Here is a 19,608-nt window from a genome sequence, read left to right on the forward strand (position 1 = left end):
CACAAGTGCAATGAGCATCAAAGGACTAAGAAGTCCCAGCACCGCCACCATTGCCTCCTCCTCCTCAGGGACTGCCCAGAGGCACAAATGTGTGCTGCATAAAAATGGGAGCTGGCAGATGAGGCTGAAGGGTGCCTGGGAAGACCCCATGGGTGGGACCTGAGGGTGCGGGACTGAAGGGGACCCCAGGCTGGGCGAAGGAGGGAAACTGTGCCCTCCGCCCAGCTGAGCTCAGCAAGATGATGTGGGAAATTTTCTGCACCAATCTGTTTTTGGGGAATCCTGGCTCCACAGCCCTCCCTCCTCCCCCTCCGGGAGAAAATTATATAAAATCTCTCGCTTCCAGTTTCTCATCCATTATTTATAACCTGCCCCGGCTGCTGCACAAGGGAGGGAGGAAAGAGCCCACAATTAACCCGCCTCGCTCACACCATGCCACAGCTCCAGTGCAGCATTTGCTGTCTACCAACCAGTAAAAAACCCCACTGCCACTGCCGCCACCCAGATGTCCAGCCACAAGGCAGCATTTGCTCCTTCTCCTAGAAAGGGGAGTTTGATGCAGCAACCATGAAAAAAAGAGAAGAGATCCTCCTGGGTAATCACAGGAAGCAAGGAAGTGCATTGGGAAACCCACTTAGAGCTGAGAATTGCGACCTGGTGCCAGATCCATTAGACATTTTAAATAGGCATAAAGGTCCTGAGAGGAGATTCTGATGGTGTAAGGAGGTAGGCAGAGCAAGAGAGACCGGCAAACGTAATACTTCCCCCTTTACACTCAAAGTGACACAGAAACGGTCTGACAATAAACAGACAAGAGTGTGGATTTTTTTCCTTCAATGTTTTTACTAAAATCTTTTGCTGTTGAGACACAGATCCAGAAAGGGTGCATGGGAGAAGGAAAGATGTGGGGTGAGGGAGGGAACAGGGAGAAAGGATAGATGGACACAGCTTCATTACATTTTGTGTTAACAAAAAACAAAAACCAAAAAAAACCACAAAGGGAGTTTATTTTAAATGTCAGGGGAATTTTTTTTTAATATATATAATACAAAAAAGCGAGGACTCTAACCCCAAACTGTGGGGGTTGCATGCAACAAGAAAGGTTTTCAGCGGGTGGGGCATCAATGCTTGGTGTGGGGGGCTGACACACTTGGAACACGAATCACGAGAGAAGCTCAGGGAATGGAGCATTAAAACAGACACCATGAAAGAATGAGGTGCTTGGGCAAGGAGGGAAATTCAGAGCAGTTCCTCAGCAGGGGAATGGAGGGCACTCCACACTGAAGCCATGGAGAAATCCAATCCTTTTCCATCCCATCCCACTGCAGCCCCCTGCCACCCCAGACTTGAGCTCCTGGCACCTACAATGCCCCTCAATCCTGATTTTCATCCCCCTTCTAACTTCTTTTTGGGTTTCCCAAGATCTGTCAACCCCTCAACCAACACAACTCTATTCCCAACTCTGGCCGCCCCCCGCCACCAGCTGCAATCTTGCCCCACAATTTTGTCCCACAGATATCCCATCCTTGAGCCCTCCTCATTCTGTTCCTGAGCTGAGCTTGTTAAGTCTTTCCTGTCCCATTGTCTCACTCTTTTTGTGTAGCTGATTTAGGGGCAATGGGGAGCACTGCTGGAATGAGCAAGAGACTTATGGTGACGAAGACTGTAGCTATTTGGCTAAGGACAGGAGAGGGTGCATGGGTTTATGGGACTCTTGTGGGGCTAGACGTTAAGGGGACTAGAGCAGGGGAGTCAATAAAACGAGGGTGCTCTCTGAATGCACACACAGCCCTTCCATGGCCCTCTGAACAAGAGCTGCTGCTTTGGCTGGGCAGGTGCTTTCCCAGCACCACTATTTTACGAGCACAGGCAGGGGAGAGAATGAATGAAACCACCATTAAATTAAACACCCAAATATGGCCACTGCATATTCATCTGGGCTTGGAGGCTCCAGCTGCCAGTGAGGGAGAGGGATGGGACTGGGAGGGTCGGCTTCTGCCTCCCCCACTCCCAGAAATCACCAGGGCTGTGTGGGGAGGGCTTGGCTCACAACCGAAGCTCCCTCCATGGGCAGCACCGTGACGGCGGCGGGAGGTGGGGCCGAGACGGCTGCCGCGAGGGGGCAGACCTCACCCGTACCTGTGGAGGAAGACAGATGTACAAAGTCAAAGGGGTTTCTCACCCTCAGAAATTTAATTAACACAGTTGTGTAGCCTGCTTCCTCCCACCCTCCCCCTGCTGTAAGCTGGAGTAGAAGACACAGCTGGTTTCACGCAGTAAGAAAGAGATGGATGCAGCTGCCCCTTCCTCCAAAGCACCATATTTATCCATGTCCTGCAGGGAAGTTCCCTTCCTTAAAAGGCTGAAAAATAAAGCAAGGTTGAAAGAACTCACTGCTCTAACTTGAAATTAACCGCAGACAATACAGCTAACTGGGGTTTATCACTTAAATTGTTGTCCTAATGCATAATAAAGGTTAAACTTTCACAGGAAAGTTTTCTCAGGGGACTCCAGCTCTCACAGTTCTCCAAGATGCATGATACATAGGGAATACATCCATAGCAGTGAATGAGGCTAGAAAATCTCCCACTACATTACAGCATCACATGGGAATAGATTCACTTACTACTGCCCCATGATCAGTTGTGTCTCAAAAGCAACAGTTACACCTAATGTTGGACAGGAGGCAAAGTAATGAAGGGCAAAAAGGAGACAAAACACCCATCAATGTGCCCCGTCTGTTGCTAACTTCAAAATATTAATAGTAGTCTATATTTCTTGCTAAAAGTACAAGAACTCCTTTGACTTTGGAAAAATAAAACAATATTCAGATAAATAAAACATTCAAAGGATTATGTGCACCTTTTCATTTAAAAAAAAAATGAAAGTTCAATCCTGCTTCTATCCTCTTTAGATGAACCTGCAAAAGGATCCTGAGTCACATATAAGCATCCAAACCAAGACAGGCACTGCAATATGCAGGCACTTAAACACTGGCAGAGGGATGCTAATTTAGGATGCAGCCGCCCCAGGGGAGATGGGGTTCTCCGTCTCCCACTGAGAATACAAGGACACATGGGTACCCTATGGGACAGATGGGCCTCCCCTCCCCATTCCCTAGGACAGAAGGAAGCGGCTCTTGCCTGGTGGCCCGGCCAGCGTTTCACCGCAGCGGTTGGCCCTCAGTGGCCGCAGCCCCTTCTCCTGCGTGCGTCTGCAGATGCCCGTTGAGCTGAGCCGGGGTCTTGCAGTGCACGCCACACAGCTTGCAAAGGAAACGCTCCAGCCGCGGGGCGGCCAGTCCGTGGTCCTTGACCGCGTGGACCCTGAGGTAGGCCGCTGTGGTGAACCCTACGGGAGGGGGAGAAGGACAAAAACCAGCCAGGTCAGTGTCCGGTCTACTGAAAACGTACTCCAGTGTCCTGTAATGCTTGGCTGTGCCTCACCCTAGAGGCGGCTGCGTCTCAACATCTAGTGAAAGATCCATTGCGACAGGGCTCCCTGGTGAAGAGGCAGCTTCTCCACCCCAGAGATGGCTGCATCTTGCCACCAGGTAAGCTATCTGTGTATGAACAACAGACCCCACTCTAGGGGCAGCTGCATCGCGGCATTGAGGAAGTAAAGGTGAGGAACTTAAGACTCAACACAAAAATATCAGAGCTGTAATCCTAGACCAGAAGTAGCTGGATGAGAAGAAGAAAGCAAATTTCCTCCCCGCACCCCACAGCAAATCTATGTTACCTATATTCTCTGCAATATGAAATACCTAAAAGCCATAAAAGAATTATAAGAAGTGATTAATAGTAAACTGCTGCTTTATGCTTCTGAGAATCCAGTTATCTACAATATGTTGAAGATTTTATTTTAAATATATGGGTAAAGCATAATGGATTATGCATATTATCCAGTGAGATAATCCAGGTGTTTCCACAAAGGAAAAGCAGATTATTATTATTTTTTAAAAAATTGTTTCTTACTAACCTGCACATTATTCAGCCTATTTTGACTTATGTTTTAAGGATATTGTTTTCTATTTAAAAATAATATACCCATCTAAGTATGTCAGATGGGTAAAGTTGTAACACACACAATTCAAATATTAGCAGTCCTCTTTTCATACTGTTTAGCTATCTACCTGCACATTGGATTCCACCTATATATGGAGAATTAGCAAAGCTAACTATATACAATAAATCATGCCATCCTACACTTACACAGTACAGTGAAGCTATTTAAGCCTGTGGCAAAATGGAACTAAGGAGATGCTCGGACATGTAAATGGAGAAAAAAAGATTAGGAGCCAGCTGTCTTGTCAAACAGTTTTCTTGTTGAGATAAAGCAGGAAGTCTGAGCAACAGCTGCAGGCCCACAAAAATAAAATGCTGCCTGGTCTCACATTGATCCTTCAAACGCAGCTTGTTTAAAAGGCATTATTATATATTCTTATCAAGTCAGTCCTCTTCTGCAATTCTGTATTTAATGCTCACAGAGAGTAAGTTTGGCCTCACATGTAAAGGATTCAAACCTGGCTTACTACTTCTAAAGCAGGCATGTGCAACTCTGACTTACCAAGATGAATGCAGCCCACCTACCACATACTGTGGCCTGTCAGTTGGGTAATAAACCAATATAGCTACCTATAAGGCCCTGGTGGGTCACCATCCATGGCTGTTCAGCTGAGCTGAAGTTAATGAGAGCCTGGCAGGTCTGCTTGAAAGCTTGTGGAAAATCAGTCACATCTAATTCAAACTGCAAATGAAATAACCTGAAGCAGGTCTCAAGCATGACTCTGGCTGATATGCTGAGAAACCATATTATAAAGGAGCAAGCACTTATGCAAGTACCAATTAAAGTCGGAATCCTATGCAAATGCAGCTGGGAGTAAGCTCCATTGAAACCTAATTCTTACAAAACCTACATCAGATTGTACTGTGTGACTGCTAGCATTCCCAGAAGAGACAGTTAAGTATTTTTCTCTCACTTCCAGATACTTTCACAGAGAGCCCTGTCCTCTTACCTTTGTTGCACAGTTCGCAGACATGATTCGGCCCTTGGCTGTGTACTTTCATGTGGTCCGTGATGTAGGCGGCGCTCAGCATCTTTCCACACACGTGACATGGCACCTTCTCCTCATGACGGACTGTGTGAGCACGCAGCCGATCCTTGGTGGCAAAGGCTGCTTCACATGTCTGCGGAAACAGAGAGAAAGGAATCATGGCGAAAATGTTTTTGCCTACAGCAGCCCACTTCCCAAGGCAACCAAAGACTATGGGACTTGAGAACGTGCAAAGTTCCCTTTAAGTACAGGGGAACTGACATCGCCTTCTCTTGCACCAGAAACTCAGGCAGATTATTGGGGACAAATTAAATAATGGGAGGGAGTAGAGAGTTGATACAGCAATACTGTCAGTGGGGGAAGGTACCTCACATTTGAAGGGCCTCTCTGTCGAGTGGACTTGCCGCACATGGCTGTTCAAATGGTCCGGACTGTGGGAGGAAAGAAATATTCAAGTAAGTGATCTGTTCTTGAGGAATTCTCTTTCATTCCCTGCTATAAAGGTCCATGTCCCCCTCATTATTAAATTCATCTCCTTTTCCTTCTCAATCCCAACTATGTTGCTATAGCTGCATGTCTCCTAGAGCTGGGTTGTCCCCGTTTCTTTTACTGGTAAAGTTTTTGTGCTTTTAACAGATGCACAGGAATACGCTTCTTTTGGAAAAGCTGTTCCTCTTAAACACCAGTTAGCTTGCAGCTGTTAACAGTACAATAACTCTGTCATTAAAAAGTACCAGTTATAGTTTTAACAGGCTTAATTCATCATTTTTAAGCATTCACTGATGTGAGTCTAGGCAAGATGAGTGAGGGAGACTATGTGCCTACAGAAATGTTCTTGGGGAATTCATCCACTCAATGGTTTATTAATTAGACACAGATTAGTCACAGATACTGATAAAACCTAAGCTGGAAAACAATTCAGAAAAGGATTTGACACTCAAGAATCCAATTGATTTACAGGGAACCCTCCATTAGAAAGCAAGCTGAAAATAGAAACTGTAAACTTAGAACTGAGAGATGCTGACATGTTTTAATCTCTTTAAGTTTAGAGCTGATTTTAATTTTTTTAAACGTTTCTTATTTTTAACTAGCTTTGTTGCTAATATTCTTGTAAACCTTTTAGAGGTTTTGTTACAATAAAATGGCATATAAATTTTGTTAAATAAATAAAATAAAGGTTGTCACTTATTTGAAAGGGTAAGAAAGTGCAGTGTTAAAAAATGGGAGCAACCTTGAATATATATAGCTAGCTTGCCTAGAGGAAATTTCTACAGCACATGTGTAATTTATGTGCTTTCTGCTGCTAAAATTACAAGCCCTTGATGTGATGAAAATAAATTTTGGATATATTCAAGTAGTTTCTACCTGATGAAATAAACAAAAAGGGTGCAGAAAACAGTGTGTTCTAGTCAGGTGTTAGGTCCTCTGTATTTTATGTAGTTCTGTGTGACTTGAGTGTATATGTATCAGACCATACCAACACTCCTATTTTAAAGACCTACTTTAAAAAGGTTGCATTTCTAAAGTTATTTCTTTAAAAGCCCATGTTTACTCCTTTATTGTTGCAAGTCAGAAGCCTGACTCTATGGCCTCTAGGAGCTGTGAAGCCTGGAATGTTACTAGAATTTTTTGTTAAATAGGTTAAATAAATTTGTAATTTTATGTTGTGAACCACCCTGATATCTATGGGTATTGTGTAGTACACAAATTTAATAAACCAATCAACCAACCTACACCTGTCCTCTTGCTTTCATTTCTACAAGGGGCTGTCAGATCAGAAAACTTGAGCACCTTCTTTTTATGTTCATGCTTTTTCTGGGGGCTTACAAGAACATCTAAAGCCCATGGGGCAATTACTGACTATTTTGTTTCTCTGGAATTTTCTTTGTATTTTGAGGACAGGCTGCTCTTGGTATTCCATGCAACTGCAGGTCCACGCAAAACCTGGGCCAAGTGTAGGAATTGAGATGGCCTAACTTATTTTAAAGAGCAAGTGCATTCTTTCTACAGTTGTACAGAAAAGCTGGCAAATGTAACGGCAATTCTGGCAAAATCTCAGAAACAAAGGGAGAGAAATCTGGTCACAGAGCCTTTCTGATCAGGCTGCAACTTATCAGTGTTCTATGCTGCCAGCATGGTGACAATGCAATTACTAAGTACATTTGCAAATGTTTAATTCTGGAAATGTGAGGTTTTCTTTCCCCACAAGCTGACCTCATTGTCTGTTGCTTGATCTAACAGCCAATTAATATGCAAAGGAATTCCATAGATCTGGCACTTCTTGAACTGCACACTTCAGACTGCAGGTGAGGTACTACATGTTTGAATACACCTTCCTGTTAAAACAAATCCCTTGAATGAAAAGCTAGCATGTCAAGAAAGCTTTTAGTTTCTTACTAACATGCTAGTTCAGTATATGCAGGGATTTGTTTTTACACGGAGGAACAATGAAACACGGACACGTCTGTTGAGTTGACAAAGTCAAGGAGAAGTCTTAAGCTATTTCTACATGTTTGAATCTGACCTGAAATAGGCAATTGTGGGGTTATATTTATATTTTCCTGTTTCTTTTCAATACTTTATGAAAGCCACTTGTTGCACTTTTGTGAAGGCTCTTTGAATGTCTACACTTACCTCTCATGGGTGTCGATGCCTCAATCTCAGTTAGAAGCCTCTTGTTAATGGTTGCATTTTATAGGTAGTCAGAAGGAAACACTGCCTAACACTCTCTGGTATTATAATACAAAAGTACTAGTGGCAGGACTGGGGAAATTTTCTGGATTGGGTTATATACACTGCTAACTTAAAATAAGTCAGTGAACCACAATTGAGAAAATATGTGCTTTCACATGCCTCCCCTTTCCTTTCTTTCTGTCCTGTTTGTTCAGCTGGATTGGTACATAAGAACTGCAATGAGTTAGCTGCTCTTAGGAATGGAACTGGTGAGGGATTTGGATGGATTTCCCATGCGGTCTTTACTGTTCTGGAGTCCTCCCACAGAACCAGCACCAGCTGGTGTCCCTTAGAAAACCTCTTATATGGCCAAGGTAGTCAAGATTAGGCTTGGAGGAATTTGAGTTATGGCAAGAGCTGCAAAGGGAAGGGATCCTGAGGTGCCCCCAGACATCCCTCAATCAGTTAATGTTAGCTTCTAGTCTAATAGTGCCATCCTAACTCATACTGGTTCAGGATGTTGTCTGCTAAAGATTATTCTCTATCACAAGGGGAAACACCTTTCTAAAAGCCAACCTTCCTCACGTAAGCCCTGCAACAAGTCCCCTTTGAACTGCCTCCTCCCTGCACCCTTGAATCCCTCGTACCGGGAGAAACTCTTCCCACAGTGGCTGCAGATGTACGGCTTGTGCACAGCACCATCATGCGAACGGACGTGATAGCTCATGCGGTCCTTCCGCTTGAATCGCTGCTGGCAGACAGGACACTGGTAGGGCTTCTCGTCTGAATGAGACAACTTATGCCGATTGAGATGGTAGACGTCCCGGAAGGCTTTCCCACACATCTCACAAGCATGGTTCTTCCGGATGCGTTTGCCTGATGCTGTAGTGGTCACCAGCCCTGCTCCTGACCCTGCTGTGTTTCCTGCACCTTCGGCAGGGGCAGGTGTTGCTGCTGTTGTGCCACCGATGGCGGAAACACTAAGCAAGCTGAGGGGGACCATGGTGGGCATCTTCATGGTCGTGGGTCCGGCGCGAGAAGCTTTGGCCCCCGTATGAATGGCTTCATGGCGCCGCAGGTTGTAGCCATTTTTGAATTCTTTAGCACACAGGGAGCAGATGTAGGGACCTTTGCTCTTGGGCTTCTTCTGGGCATCACCTTGCTGCTGCGTAGCAGAAGCCGCCTGGGAGGTTGGGGCTTGTGTAGTTTGAGAGGATGGTGCTACCTGCCCACCGCCACCCTCAGAAGCAGAAGGTTGCTGCTGCTTCAAAGCGGCCGTGTCTACTGTGGAAGCAGATGGTGCGGAGCCAGTAGCGGCAGCAACCACAGCAGCAGCAGCGGCTGTTTCCTGGGCTGCAGCCAAGACTGGAAGGAGATCCACTTGGAGGGATTCAGCAGGGGTGGCTGTCTGCTGGGGAGGGGCTGTTGTGGTGGCAGTCTGAACAGAAAAGAGATTTTATACTTGAAAAATACAGTAATGAACAATGAATCCTGAAAGCCTACAGTATTCTAGAAACTTGTAGAGTGGATGGAATAGTAAATTCCCATTTCAAAAGCATCCGTCTCTCATAAACTAGCTGAAACTCATCTTAGGTGGGGGAAGACTAAGGTGGGCTGGATTATTATTTACCAAATGTTATGGAAGGAGAAGCAGGAATACTCACTACAAACACTCACCAGCTCCACTGAATAGTTAGAATTCAAGTTAAAGAGCTGGGCATCTCAGAGTTGGAGAGCTCTGCTTTTACAGATACCATACCCTGCAAAGTGAAGACTTGGGTATTTCTTACTAAGTCTGGAAAATCTAGCTCAGTACAGTGCCATCAGCTTAAGTGTACCGGAAGCTTCACCCTAACTCTAACCACAGAAACTACTAGCCCATTTGCTCTCATGCATCTGCACGTTTACAGGTGGGAGAAGGACAACCAGGTTCCAATTTGTTAAACATTTCTTGCTGGTTGCCTATGTGTCAAAGGCAACTGGATGATTGGCTGTTTACAAAGCTGGATTACAGAAACTTTATCTGGGATAGCTTTCTGCCTATCTTAAATGTGTACCCTCCATTCTAATAATACATATCATCATAAGTCTTTAAAATTGATGCCAGTGAATGGTGTGGAAACCACAGCATGCCTGAAGCTAATCAGGTGTGAACCTGATCATTCTCTTGGATGGGAGTTCCGAGTACGAGCAGAATATAAAAAACACATTAGAAAAGAAATTCAGCCTACAATATCTCATTACATATATGGCTGATGCAGCTTTGTACTATTTAAGTACTAGCCTGGTAGCCATGAGAAGGAATTCTATGCAGGCAAGTGAGTAGTCTCGGGAAGGAGTTTTCCATCCCTCCTGTGCACCTACCAGAGAAATGCAGCTAACTGATGCAGGAGGGACAAAGCTCTCTGTCCATCTGCCATCCCTAGTGTGCTAGTAAAAACATGGCAGAAAAGCAATGTTTGTAAACTTATTTACAAGGCTTTTAGAAAGAAGAAATGCATAGATTTGAGCCAACAACCATTTAGACACCAATTTGTTCTTATTCCTTAGCCAAAATATTTCCCAGAATTTTCAATCAGGAAAGAAATCACAGGATTAGAGAAAAATGTGTTTGGAACCTTTTAAAAATCTAGAAAAGTATTCTTTTTAAAATGCTAACAATTTAAAAATCAATTTCAATGAAAATATGTTCAGTCCATATATGGCAATCCATGGGTCCAAACTAAAACTTTGTGATTTTCACATTTACAAAGAGAGATTAATTTTTTTTCACTCCAAATTCTACAAACCAAAAATTACCTCTTCACTGAGCAGCTTTTGTGCATTAGCTATATAAGGTGATGAACATAATTTAACTCCAGGCAACAAAGAAATACATAAGGACCTGTGGTACTGGCTTGCCTGGCTAGAAGACTTTCTAGTGCCCATCACCATCAGAAAACAGTAAGGACAACTACCATATCATGAAGTGACAGTCTTTCTCAACTTCTATAGATGTGAAGTTAAGAAGAGACTTGAATTCAAATTCCTGTTCAGTCACTGATTTGTGACCAAGGTCAAGTCATATGTGTCAGAAACTAGGCAGAGTTACTTGAAAGTAAATTATGCTTTGTTTTGTATTGCTTATTCCCAGGAAAATGTGTGAAGGACTAACCCCTTAATCTCTGTACACTGGTCAGAAAAATGGAACAAAGGATGCTATCAGGAAAAATGACAAACCACTACATAAACCTAAGTTCAATCTAGCATTTCAGAGATCTGTTATTATTCAAAAATACAGTTGTCTTGGTTATGTTCCTTCAAGACCTTTTAAATTCAATTTAGAGCATTATCTGTAAGTGAAGTTCAAATAGTTCTTTCTCTGGTAGAGGTTTGTCAGCATCCAAGTCTGGGTAGCTTCCAAAACAACCAGCTATATGCAATATTAGTTATACTCAGAACAGATCCACTGAAATCAATGAACCTAAGTAATACCACTGGGTCTACTAAGGGTATGATTTAATTAGATATTACCCAATAAAACTTTGATTCAGATTGCTTTTTAAAGTATAGAGTTAACCAGGGAAGGGCTGACCTTAAACTGCAATCCTATGCCTACTGAACATGGTGGCACTTACTTCGGAAAAAATGTGTATGGGATAAAGTTGCCTATCAGGATATTTATACAATAATAATTTATTTTGTTTTAATTTGTTACCTGTTGAAGTCTGGGATATATGAGGCTAGTAATAATAATAAAAGCAAAACAAATCTAAATAGAACCAAGATAACATCTGCACAGCAAGGCAGAATTATTGGCCCCAGTAAAACTAACTTTTAATTCAGAGTAAACTTGAAGTGCACCAGATTAACTTAATATGTTTGGTACATGAGAACTGGGAGAAGGGGACGGTTTCTTTTAACATAAGGGTACTTGGCTTTAACACTCTGCACAAGCTTTATTGGGTGGTCTCTGGCAAATCATTATTTCAGAGCCTCAGTCCCACAACTGTTTTATGCTAATTTTTTTTAAAGTGGTGCTGCTTCTGTATTGATTTTAATTGACTGAATATAGTTGTATTTTATTGATTTTAATTTGTGAACTGCCCAGAGGACATGGTTAATTGGGTGGTATATAAATGCTGAAAGTAAACAAATAAAAAGAAACATTAAGTGACTGACATCAAGTAAGAGTGGCTAAATAAATGTAAAACAGTATTTACAGAAAGAAATACAGAAATTATTTTTTAAAATCAAGTATTTGTACAGGGTACCCTTTGAGGTTGAGGCAATTCGTATAAAAAATTTTGGTCTCCAGCACTGAGATGCAGCTGCCTCAAGTAGATATCGTTTTTCAAAGGGGTCCATCGCTCTCCATTTGGTGCCCAGACAGAGCTCACCTGGAAGGGGCTTTGACTGCAGCCCTGAGCAGCAAAAAATCTGGACTGGATTTCGGTCCCAACCTGCAGAGGGTTCTGTGTATGACTCTGCTAAAGAGACAGAAAAAAAGAAAGATTAGTGAACCTTAAAAGAAAAAGAATCCTCCCCACCCTTCAGCAAATTTGGAAAAGCAAGAGTTAAATTCAAAGGACGGCAAGAGAGAAATGGGTAATTGTAGGAAATCAGTGTGTTTGGTTATTCCACAGGAACTATGGGTGATGAGGTGAAAGATGGAGAGAGAGCAGCAATTGCTTGACCCAAGTAACTTCAAGCACTGTATGTAAGTGTGGAGTAGTTATGGTTTACAACACGAAAAATATGGGGTTGAATCCAATATAAGTAGGGCATTTTAAATTAATAGATATGCCTTTCTGGTCCATTAATTTCAGTGGGTCTACTCTAAGCAGAACTTAGTTGGTTTCCCATGGTGTGGGAAAGGAGGAAAGTTTGTTTGTGGGAGAATAGAAAGCTGGGTGTAAGGTATGGGACTGTAAAGATAAATTGCTACACTGGTCCAAGATGTTTGAATATTGTGTACAAAAGTATGGAATAAAAGAGGGCATGTACTAGGAGAGTCTACTTTTCTTCAGGAATGGGGAAAACGGTAGGCAAGGGATTCCCAACAGCAGTAGATATGGGACAGCATTATGTTAAGGTGTATGCCTGGGAGATTCCCCCTCCCCAACCACACACATGATGGTGAAGTACTAGGGGAGCCATGTCTCTGACTTAGAAGAGGAGAGACATTAAGGGAAAAGCAAGAACAGTAGTTGCATATCTGAAAAAGGGGAAGGCCTGAGGCTGAGCTCTGCAAAGGGAAAACCCTGGCAGGAAGCCCTAGGAGGGAGGGCGATTACCCAGGAAAGGAGTCAAGGGTGACAGCAGCAGGCAGGAGGTTATTATTTGGTCAGAAACTGGAAAGGGGAGGTGGCTGGGGAGGTGGGGCTGCAGGTTTAAAGAGGAAATTGTCTGCAAGGGAGGCTCAGGAAGTGGAAGCAGGAGGTTAAGACAAGGAGCTCCAAAGGGTGGGGAAGTAGGGGCCTCATGCAATCTTGACAAAATTTGGCCACACATGCCTGGTCACAGGAAAAGTTGGAGGTAATGTACCTCCCACCATGTATACAGCCACTATCTATATCATAATGCATTTGTAGGTGAGGAGGAAAGAAGTGGGGTCATCTCCCTGCATTTTTTAGTGTCCAGAGACGGCCCCTTTAGGAGTCCACACATAAAGGTAGGCAGGAAACAGGTGGGAAATCCAACACTACACCTGTTGGCTGCCAAAGGTCACACCTAGCTACCTCCTTTTGTGCCTGCGCTTCAGGGTAAGTAAATAGCGGGGCCAGGAAATGAGCACGAAGCCTCTCCTTGGCATGTGTGGCCAAACTCGCACTGGTGTTAGGCAGAAACCCCTAGAGGGCACAGCTTTGGGGAGGGGAAAGCAATTATGGCAGGAGGACATTTTATTTTGTGGGGGGCATGACGGGAAGAGAGGATTATGCGCGCGTAGCCTTGGAGAGGGCGAGGCAGCTGTAGTGCGTGTGTATCTGAGGGGGGGCATTTTGGAAAGCAGGATCACTGGGAGTGGGACCGAGGAGGCACCGAGGTAGCAACTGGCAGGGAGAAAGGTGGGGGACAAGCGCGAGGGGATGGGCAGAGCGAGCGCGAGAGGGAGGTGACCGTTGGTGGGGGGGAGAGGGAGATGAAGCGCGAGGCGGAGGGAGGGGCTGGGCACAGCGAGCGTAGAGAACGAGGGGGTAGGGGGAGCGCAAGGCTGCGCTGGGCGGAGGGAGGTGACCGTTGGGGCAGCGCGAGGCGGGGGGGGGGGAGCGCGTGCTGAGTGCGCCCTGCTGGCCCGCGCGCGCAAGGGCCCCCGCCCGCTGGGATTCCCGAGGGGAGGGGCGGGGCAGGGAGGGTGTGAGCGGGGAGCCTAGAGCTCTTGCTTGCGCTCCCTTGTCCTTCTCCGCTCGCGCTCCCCCCCTTTTTTTAGCGGAGAAGGGAGGGGGGAAGGTGGAGGAGAAGGGAGGGGGGGTTACCTGGAAGATGAAGCTGCTCCAGTTGCTCGGGTCCATGGCGGCGGCAACGAGCGGGGGAGGGGGGGGTTCAGCTCGGCGAGAGGGGGGGTCGGGAAGGGAGGGGGGAGCGAGTGGGGAGCAGCAGCAACGTCGCGCGGGCGGGGGGAGTGAAGGTGGGAGGGGGGATAGAGCGAGGAGGCAGCGGCGCGAGGAACCTCGGCGCGCACGCTGATTGGCCCCCTCTGCGCGCGCGCGCGCCCCCCGGCGCCACAGCCTCTCTGGGCGGGGAGGGGTGAAGAGGGGGTATGGAGAAGGCGGCAGGTAGCGATTGGGTGGGGCTGCCGTCCTCGCTCCCGACGTGCGCGGGATCGTACAAAAGGCCCCCACGTGTGGTGCTTGCTGATTGGGTGGAGTGACGAGCGCTGTGGCCGTAGGGTTTTTTTCTTTTAAAGAAGAAAGTTGATTGGCCGGCGCCGAGGCGGCCGCGCGCGAGTAACGGTTGCTCCTTTCCCCTCCCCGTTAGTTTTCTTTTGAGTGACTCCGTCCCCTCTCACAAAATGGCCGCCAGGGAAGAGCTTCATCCGTAATGGCCATTATGGTGCCTTTCCTCTTTCTGCCCCTCATTCCGTATTATTCAACCCCCTGCTGTACACTTATGTCGCCTATATTTAAAAAAATGTCTCAGGGAAGACGAACGAACTCGACAGCATATTTGGGCTTGCAGGTACTAGTAAGTAAGGTGTAGGACGATCTGCATGACTCCTGCTGTGATCTAGAACTTAACACAGATAGACAGCTATGCTTTCATAGTATGGGATTATGTCACTAGCATGCGGCATTGTACTGCAGCTTCAACCATATCTGGAAATAAACCCCGTTAAATCCAGTAGAAATTCTGAATAGATATGGTTTGTATTGCCCTCTTGGCTTTTACACCACGAACAGGAGATCTTACTCATTTATGCAAGTTACTTTAGTGTGACTTTTATGCATACTTAACCTGGACAACCTTAAGCAAGAACTTGAGTTAAATGTGAGACTTCTAACTCTATGTCACCTCTTGGCAAAGAAGGCCTCAACCACAATTATCTAGGGTCCCTTGTTTTATCACATGACAGGCTTAGGAAAACATCAGGATCGCATTTGTGCACCAAGTGTTCTTAATTGAGCACCACAATGCTGCTGACTCAACTTGGCAGGCAAACAGATAACAATTTTTAGTAGAAATCCCAGTGGGTAATACCTTGTTTACTTATTTTTACTGTGATCGCTGTCCCATGCACCCTGTTCAATCCACATTATACTTGTGCCACGGCAGATTTGTAAGTTAGCTACGTTCATTTAATATATGCTATTTTACTACATTTATAATTTTCTTGTCCTCCAAGGAGTTCAAGTGGAGTACTTGATACCCTGTGGGATAAGTTCCAGATAGTGACAACTCCAAGGTCACCCAGAGCTTCATGGGCCAATGGGAATTTGAACACTATGAGTCTTCCTTGTACTAGAGGGATACTAACCTCTATAGCACTCTGTCTCCTGGCTTGAATTGCACTCTGCAACCACAAACCACTGAGCGTCAGACTTTTATATGGATGCTGTCAACATATTTTCTCAACGCCTCTGCTTGGTTTTGAGTTGGACTTTTAAAAAAATCTTCCAGTAACCAATTTTCTCCAAGCCTGTGTCTTGAATGATGCTGATAACCTATTTGTTTTAAAGCCAACCCAAAACACAAGTTTACAACCTATTTGTTGTATCCTTTGTAGCACTGAGCTGGGCAAATTGAGGAGTGCTTTTGAGGGATTACAATGTATCGCTATTATAATCACTATATAATAGGAAGATGCTTCAAATACTTTGGTAGTGGTGGAGGTGAAAATAAACATTTTCTAACAATGACAGTAGGGGACGCGGGTGGCGCTGTGGGTAAAACCTCAGCGCCTAGGACTTGCCGATCGCATGGTCGGTTCGAATCCCCGCAGCGGGGTGCGCTCCCGTCGTTAGGTCCCAGCGCCTGCCAACCTAGCAGTTCGAAAGCACCCTCAGGTGCAAGTAGATAAATAGGGACCGCTTACCAGCGGGAAGGTAAACGGCGTTCTGTGTGCTGCGCTGGCTCGCCAGATGCAGCTTGTCGCCCTGGCCACGTGACCCGGAAGTGTCTGCGGACAGCGCTGGCTCCCGGCCTATAGAGTGAGATGAGCGCACAACCCTAGAGTCTGGCAAGACTGGCTCGTACGGGCAGGGGTACCTTTACCTTTAACAATGACAGTGTGTGGCCCTGCTCCTGGATCATGCATATTCCAAAATATAACTTATGAGTGGGTATAGAATTGCAGCTCAATTTCATAGTCAATGGGACTCAGCAAAGAGGGACTTTGAGTGCAGACCTGCTGTGCAATCCTGTGCGTGGTTTCAAAAGCAAAGCCTTTATGTTGAATGATGTTTACTCACGGGCACAAGTATGCTTAGGGTCGCTGCCTTAGGGCTTCCAAGTAAACAGGAGTCGGAAGTGGAATGCTCATCATGTTTGCCGCACAAGTGAGGTCACGCAGTTTGCTTGGATGTGACGGCAGAGGAAATGGCTGGCAGTTTAACCCCCCAAAATGACACGCTTTTGTTTTTCTGGTGCACCTTTCAAATGGCTGAAGTGGACAATTAGTATTCCTTAAATTAAATAACAACAACAACAACAGACTAGGTGACGTTACGCTACAGAATTTGTCTTGTTTTAGAAGCTATTTCTCAACGCGCATGCGTTTTGCAGCAGTTCGGTACCGTAGTCTGAAAAGAAGGAAAATACGCATGCGCTTTGGGAGGAACGGGGGCGTAGCAGTAAGCCGTGCATAGACCGATGCGGAGGCTCTGCGAAAACAATACGCTCGTGCGCAGTACAGCTCGTTGGTTGTGTCGCGCGCGCGGCTATATAGTGTAAATAAATCAATGCGCATGCTCCTAAAGCCACGGAGAGCGCATGCGCAGCGGGACGCCTGCGTCTTCCGACTAACGCGAAGAATGCAGTATTCGTTTGCCGCATGCGTAGTAAAAGCACCTCGCGATTTGCCGCCTCCCCTCGTTTCCCGTATGAGTTGGGATCTCCATTTTACGCTGCCTGAGCGCCAGCAGTGCCGCCTGTGAGCGAATTTCAGTCCGGATTGTTTCATGTTTGCAATAAATGTGAAGAGGCCAGGATTGAAAGCAGTTGCTCAAGAGCGCTCCTGATGAAGAATTAAGTGTGAAGCACGTTGGGTTTAATTTTTAAAAGCGCATATATTATTCAGTCTTCTATCCCTGCGACTGATGCCTTCTCGCCTTTTTTACTGTTAATGTGTAAGAAGACAATAAAGCATCAAAAGTAACCAGGAATTCCCACCTTCAATTAAACTAAAGAAAGTATTTAACTGATAATTATTTTGTAGACCTCTTGTGATCTTCGTGGACTTGAAGAAAAGTACAGTCCATACAAGAAGGTGTGGGAGGGGAAGCACTGTAAGGAAAAAAGGAATCATATAGGAGGCTCCTCTTCAAGCTAGAATTTCAATGAATTTCTCCCCCAAGCCCTTTTGTGTATCCAATAACCAGAAAAGTACTGAAATAATTTCTCATACATTGCTTCTGTAATCGTTAAAATAATGTTTTGAGGTTGGCTTTTCTTTTTCATTTGTATATTGACCGCCATCTGAAAATCTCAGGAGTGGTTCACAACACAAATAAAAGATAAAAAACTACAAAATATATGATAAAAACAAAAAAAAACCAGCAATGCTCCCCTCCCTGCCACACACATCAAAGGGCTGGTTGTAGAGAAATGTAATGAAGGCACCAGGCAGACCTCCCTGGGGAGAGCAAACAAAGGAGAAGGCCTGTTCTTGTGTTGCCAGTCACCCTCCTGATCGCTCATGGAGGAGGCACATGAAGAAGGGCCTTGGAAGATGATCACAGGGTCTGGGTCGGATCATATGGGAAGAGGTGGTCTTTGGGGTATTGTGGTCTAGTACCAGGACTTTGAATTAGGCCCAGAAACTAATTTGCAGCTAGTGCAGTCAAACCAGGATCAGTGTCATGCTCAAACGGTCTTTCCCTGGTGAGCAACCTGGATGCTGAATTCTGCACCAGCTGAAGCGTCCAAATCCATCTTCAGAGGCAGCAACACATACAATCATTGCAGTAATCTAATCTAGTGGTTACCAGAGCATAGACAACCGTAGTTGGGCTAATATTTTTTGACAAATGGATAAATTAAGATTAGGCTATGACTGCAATCCTATTCCTGTTTACCTAAGAGTAAATCCCATTAATTCACTAGGATTTACTTCTGAGTAGACATGGTTAGGATTGTGTTGTAAAAAATAATTGTCTAGATTTGAAGCAAGGATTGAAAGCTTGAGCTCATACCCATGGGTAAATTATTCAACTAGTTAAAGAGAAATATGTATTCCTAGATGTACCCAGGTAGTCTGATACAGCATACCAAGTGTGCATCTATTACACAAATGTAAAGCAGTTTATAATTATTTTAGGCATAATAATTATATTTAGTGCTTTGCCCCAAAGGAACATAAAAATTGTAGGGTGACATATCAGGCAGAGATGCCTTGGTCCCTAAAACAGCTACAATTCACTGTGAATGGTAAAAACTTTTATATCTGAAGTTGCATGATTATGCTGGATGTAGGGTAGGGTAAGGTGCCAACTGTGCTAGGGCTCCTGTGCCTTTAACTGCTGCCCTATATTCTTCCCCTCATTGTTGAAGTGATTGAAAAAGCAGCACCTGCTGCATTCCCTCCTTTCATGCAACTGTTAAAAAGGGAGCCCTGCCCTAAAATAATCATTGGTAATTTGCCAGCTTTTAGCAATTGGGGTTGCTAGCCTCTTTGTTTATTGAAGGAGTTATGTAACTTGAGAAGTAAATAATAAGGCAGAATTTCAGAATTTTTTACAAGCTTTCATCAGACCTACCTATCCCAGCATGATATCTAAAAATGCTTCTAGGTCAAGTAGAAAATCCCTTGGCGCTGTGGGTTAAACCACAGAGCCTAGGACTTGACGATCAGAAGGTCAGAGGTTCGAATCCCCATGACGGGGTGAGCCCCCATTGCTCGGTCCCTGCTCCTGCCAACCTAGCAGTTCGAAAGCACGTCAAAGTGCAAGTAGATAAATAGGTACCGCTCCGACGGGAAAGTAAATGGCATTTCCGTGCGCTGCTCTGGTTCGCCAGAAGCGGCTTAGTCATGCTGGCCACGTGACCCGAAACATGTACGCTGGCTCCCTCGGCCAATAAAGCGAGATGAGCGCTGCAACCCCAGAGTCGGTCACGACTGGACCTAATGGTCAGGGGTCCCTTTACCTTTACCTTTAAGTTAAGGTTACCAGACGTCCCCGTTTCCTGGGTACAATCCCCGGATTTACAAATCAATCCCCATACAAAATCCATTGAAGTTTAAA

The 19,608-nt window shown here is 45.1% G+C and overlaps 2 protein-coding genes across 15 annotated transcripts in view; one reads left to right on the forward strand and one right to left on the reverse strand.

The window, feature by feature from the left end:
* Positions 1–819: 819 nt before the first annotated feature.
* MAZ (MYC associated zinc finger protein) lies at positions 820–14,471 on the reverse strand. Of its 10 annotated transcripts, none has more exons than XM_028751905.2 (8): positions 14,185–14,471; positions 11,983–12,195; positions 10,094–10,159; positions 8,377–9,167; positions 5,424–5,487; positions 5,018–5,189; positions 3,144–3,351; positions 820–2,139 (listed from the first exon to the last, which is right to left on the reverse strand). In XM_028751905.2, the coding sequence occupies exons 1-7, from the start codon at positions 14,218–14,220 to the stop codon at positions 3,164–3,166; spliced, it is 1,530 nt and encodes a 509-aa protein (XP_028607738.2). In that variant the 5' UTR covers positions 14,221–14,471; the 3' UTR covers positions 820–2,139; positions 3,144–3,163. The 10 variants fall into 10 exon arrangements, with proteins under 10 accessions (XP_028607738.2, XP_028607737.2, XP_028607744.2 ...); XM_028751904.2 differs by having other exon boundaries at positions 11,983–12,198; positions 14,185–14,470; XM_028751911.2 differs by having other exon boundaries at positions 12,109–12,195; positions 14,185–14,467.
* MVP (major vault protein) overlaps positions 13,166–19,608 on the forward strand; it is a 31,823-nt gene continuing 25,380 nt past the window's right edge. For 2 of the 5 annotated variants that reach the window (XM_077917017.1, XM_028751900.2), the window contains exon 1: positions 13,292–13,473. The gene's annotated coding sequence lies outside the window, so the exon portion shown is untranslated. The other 3 variants (XM_028751902.2, XM_077917014.1, XM_077917015.1) reach the window with 3 other exon arrangements.

Source organism: Podarcis muralis, chromosome 13, assembly GCF_964188315.1.
Source record: "Podarcis muralis chromosome 13, rPodMur119.hap1.1, whole genome shotgun sequence".
NCBI lineage: Eukaryota > Metazoa > Chordata > Lepidosauria > Squamata > Lacertidae > Podarcis > Podarcis muralis.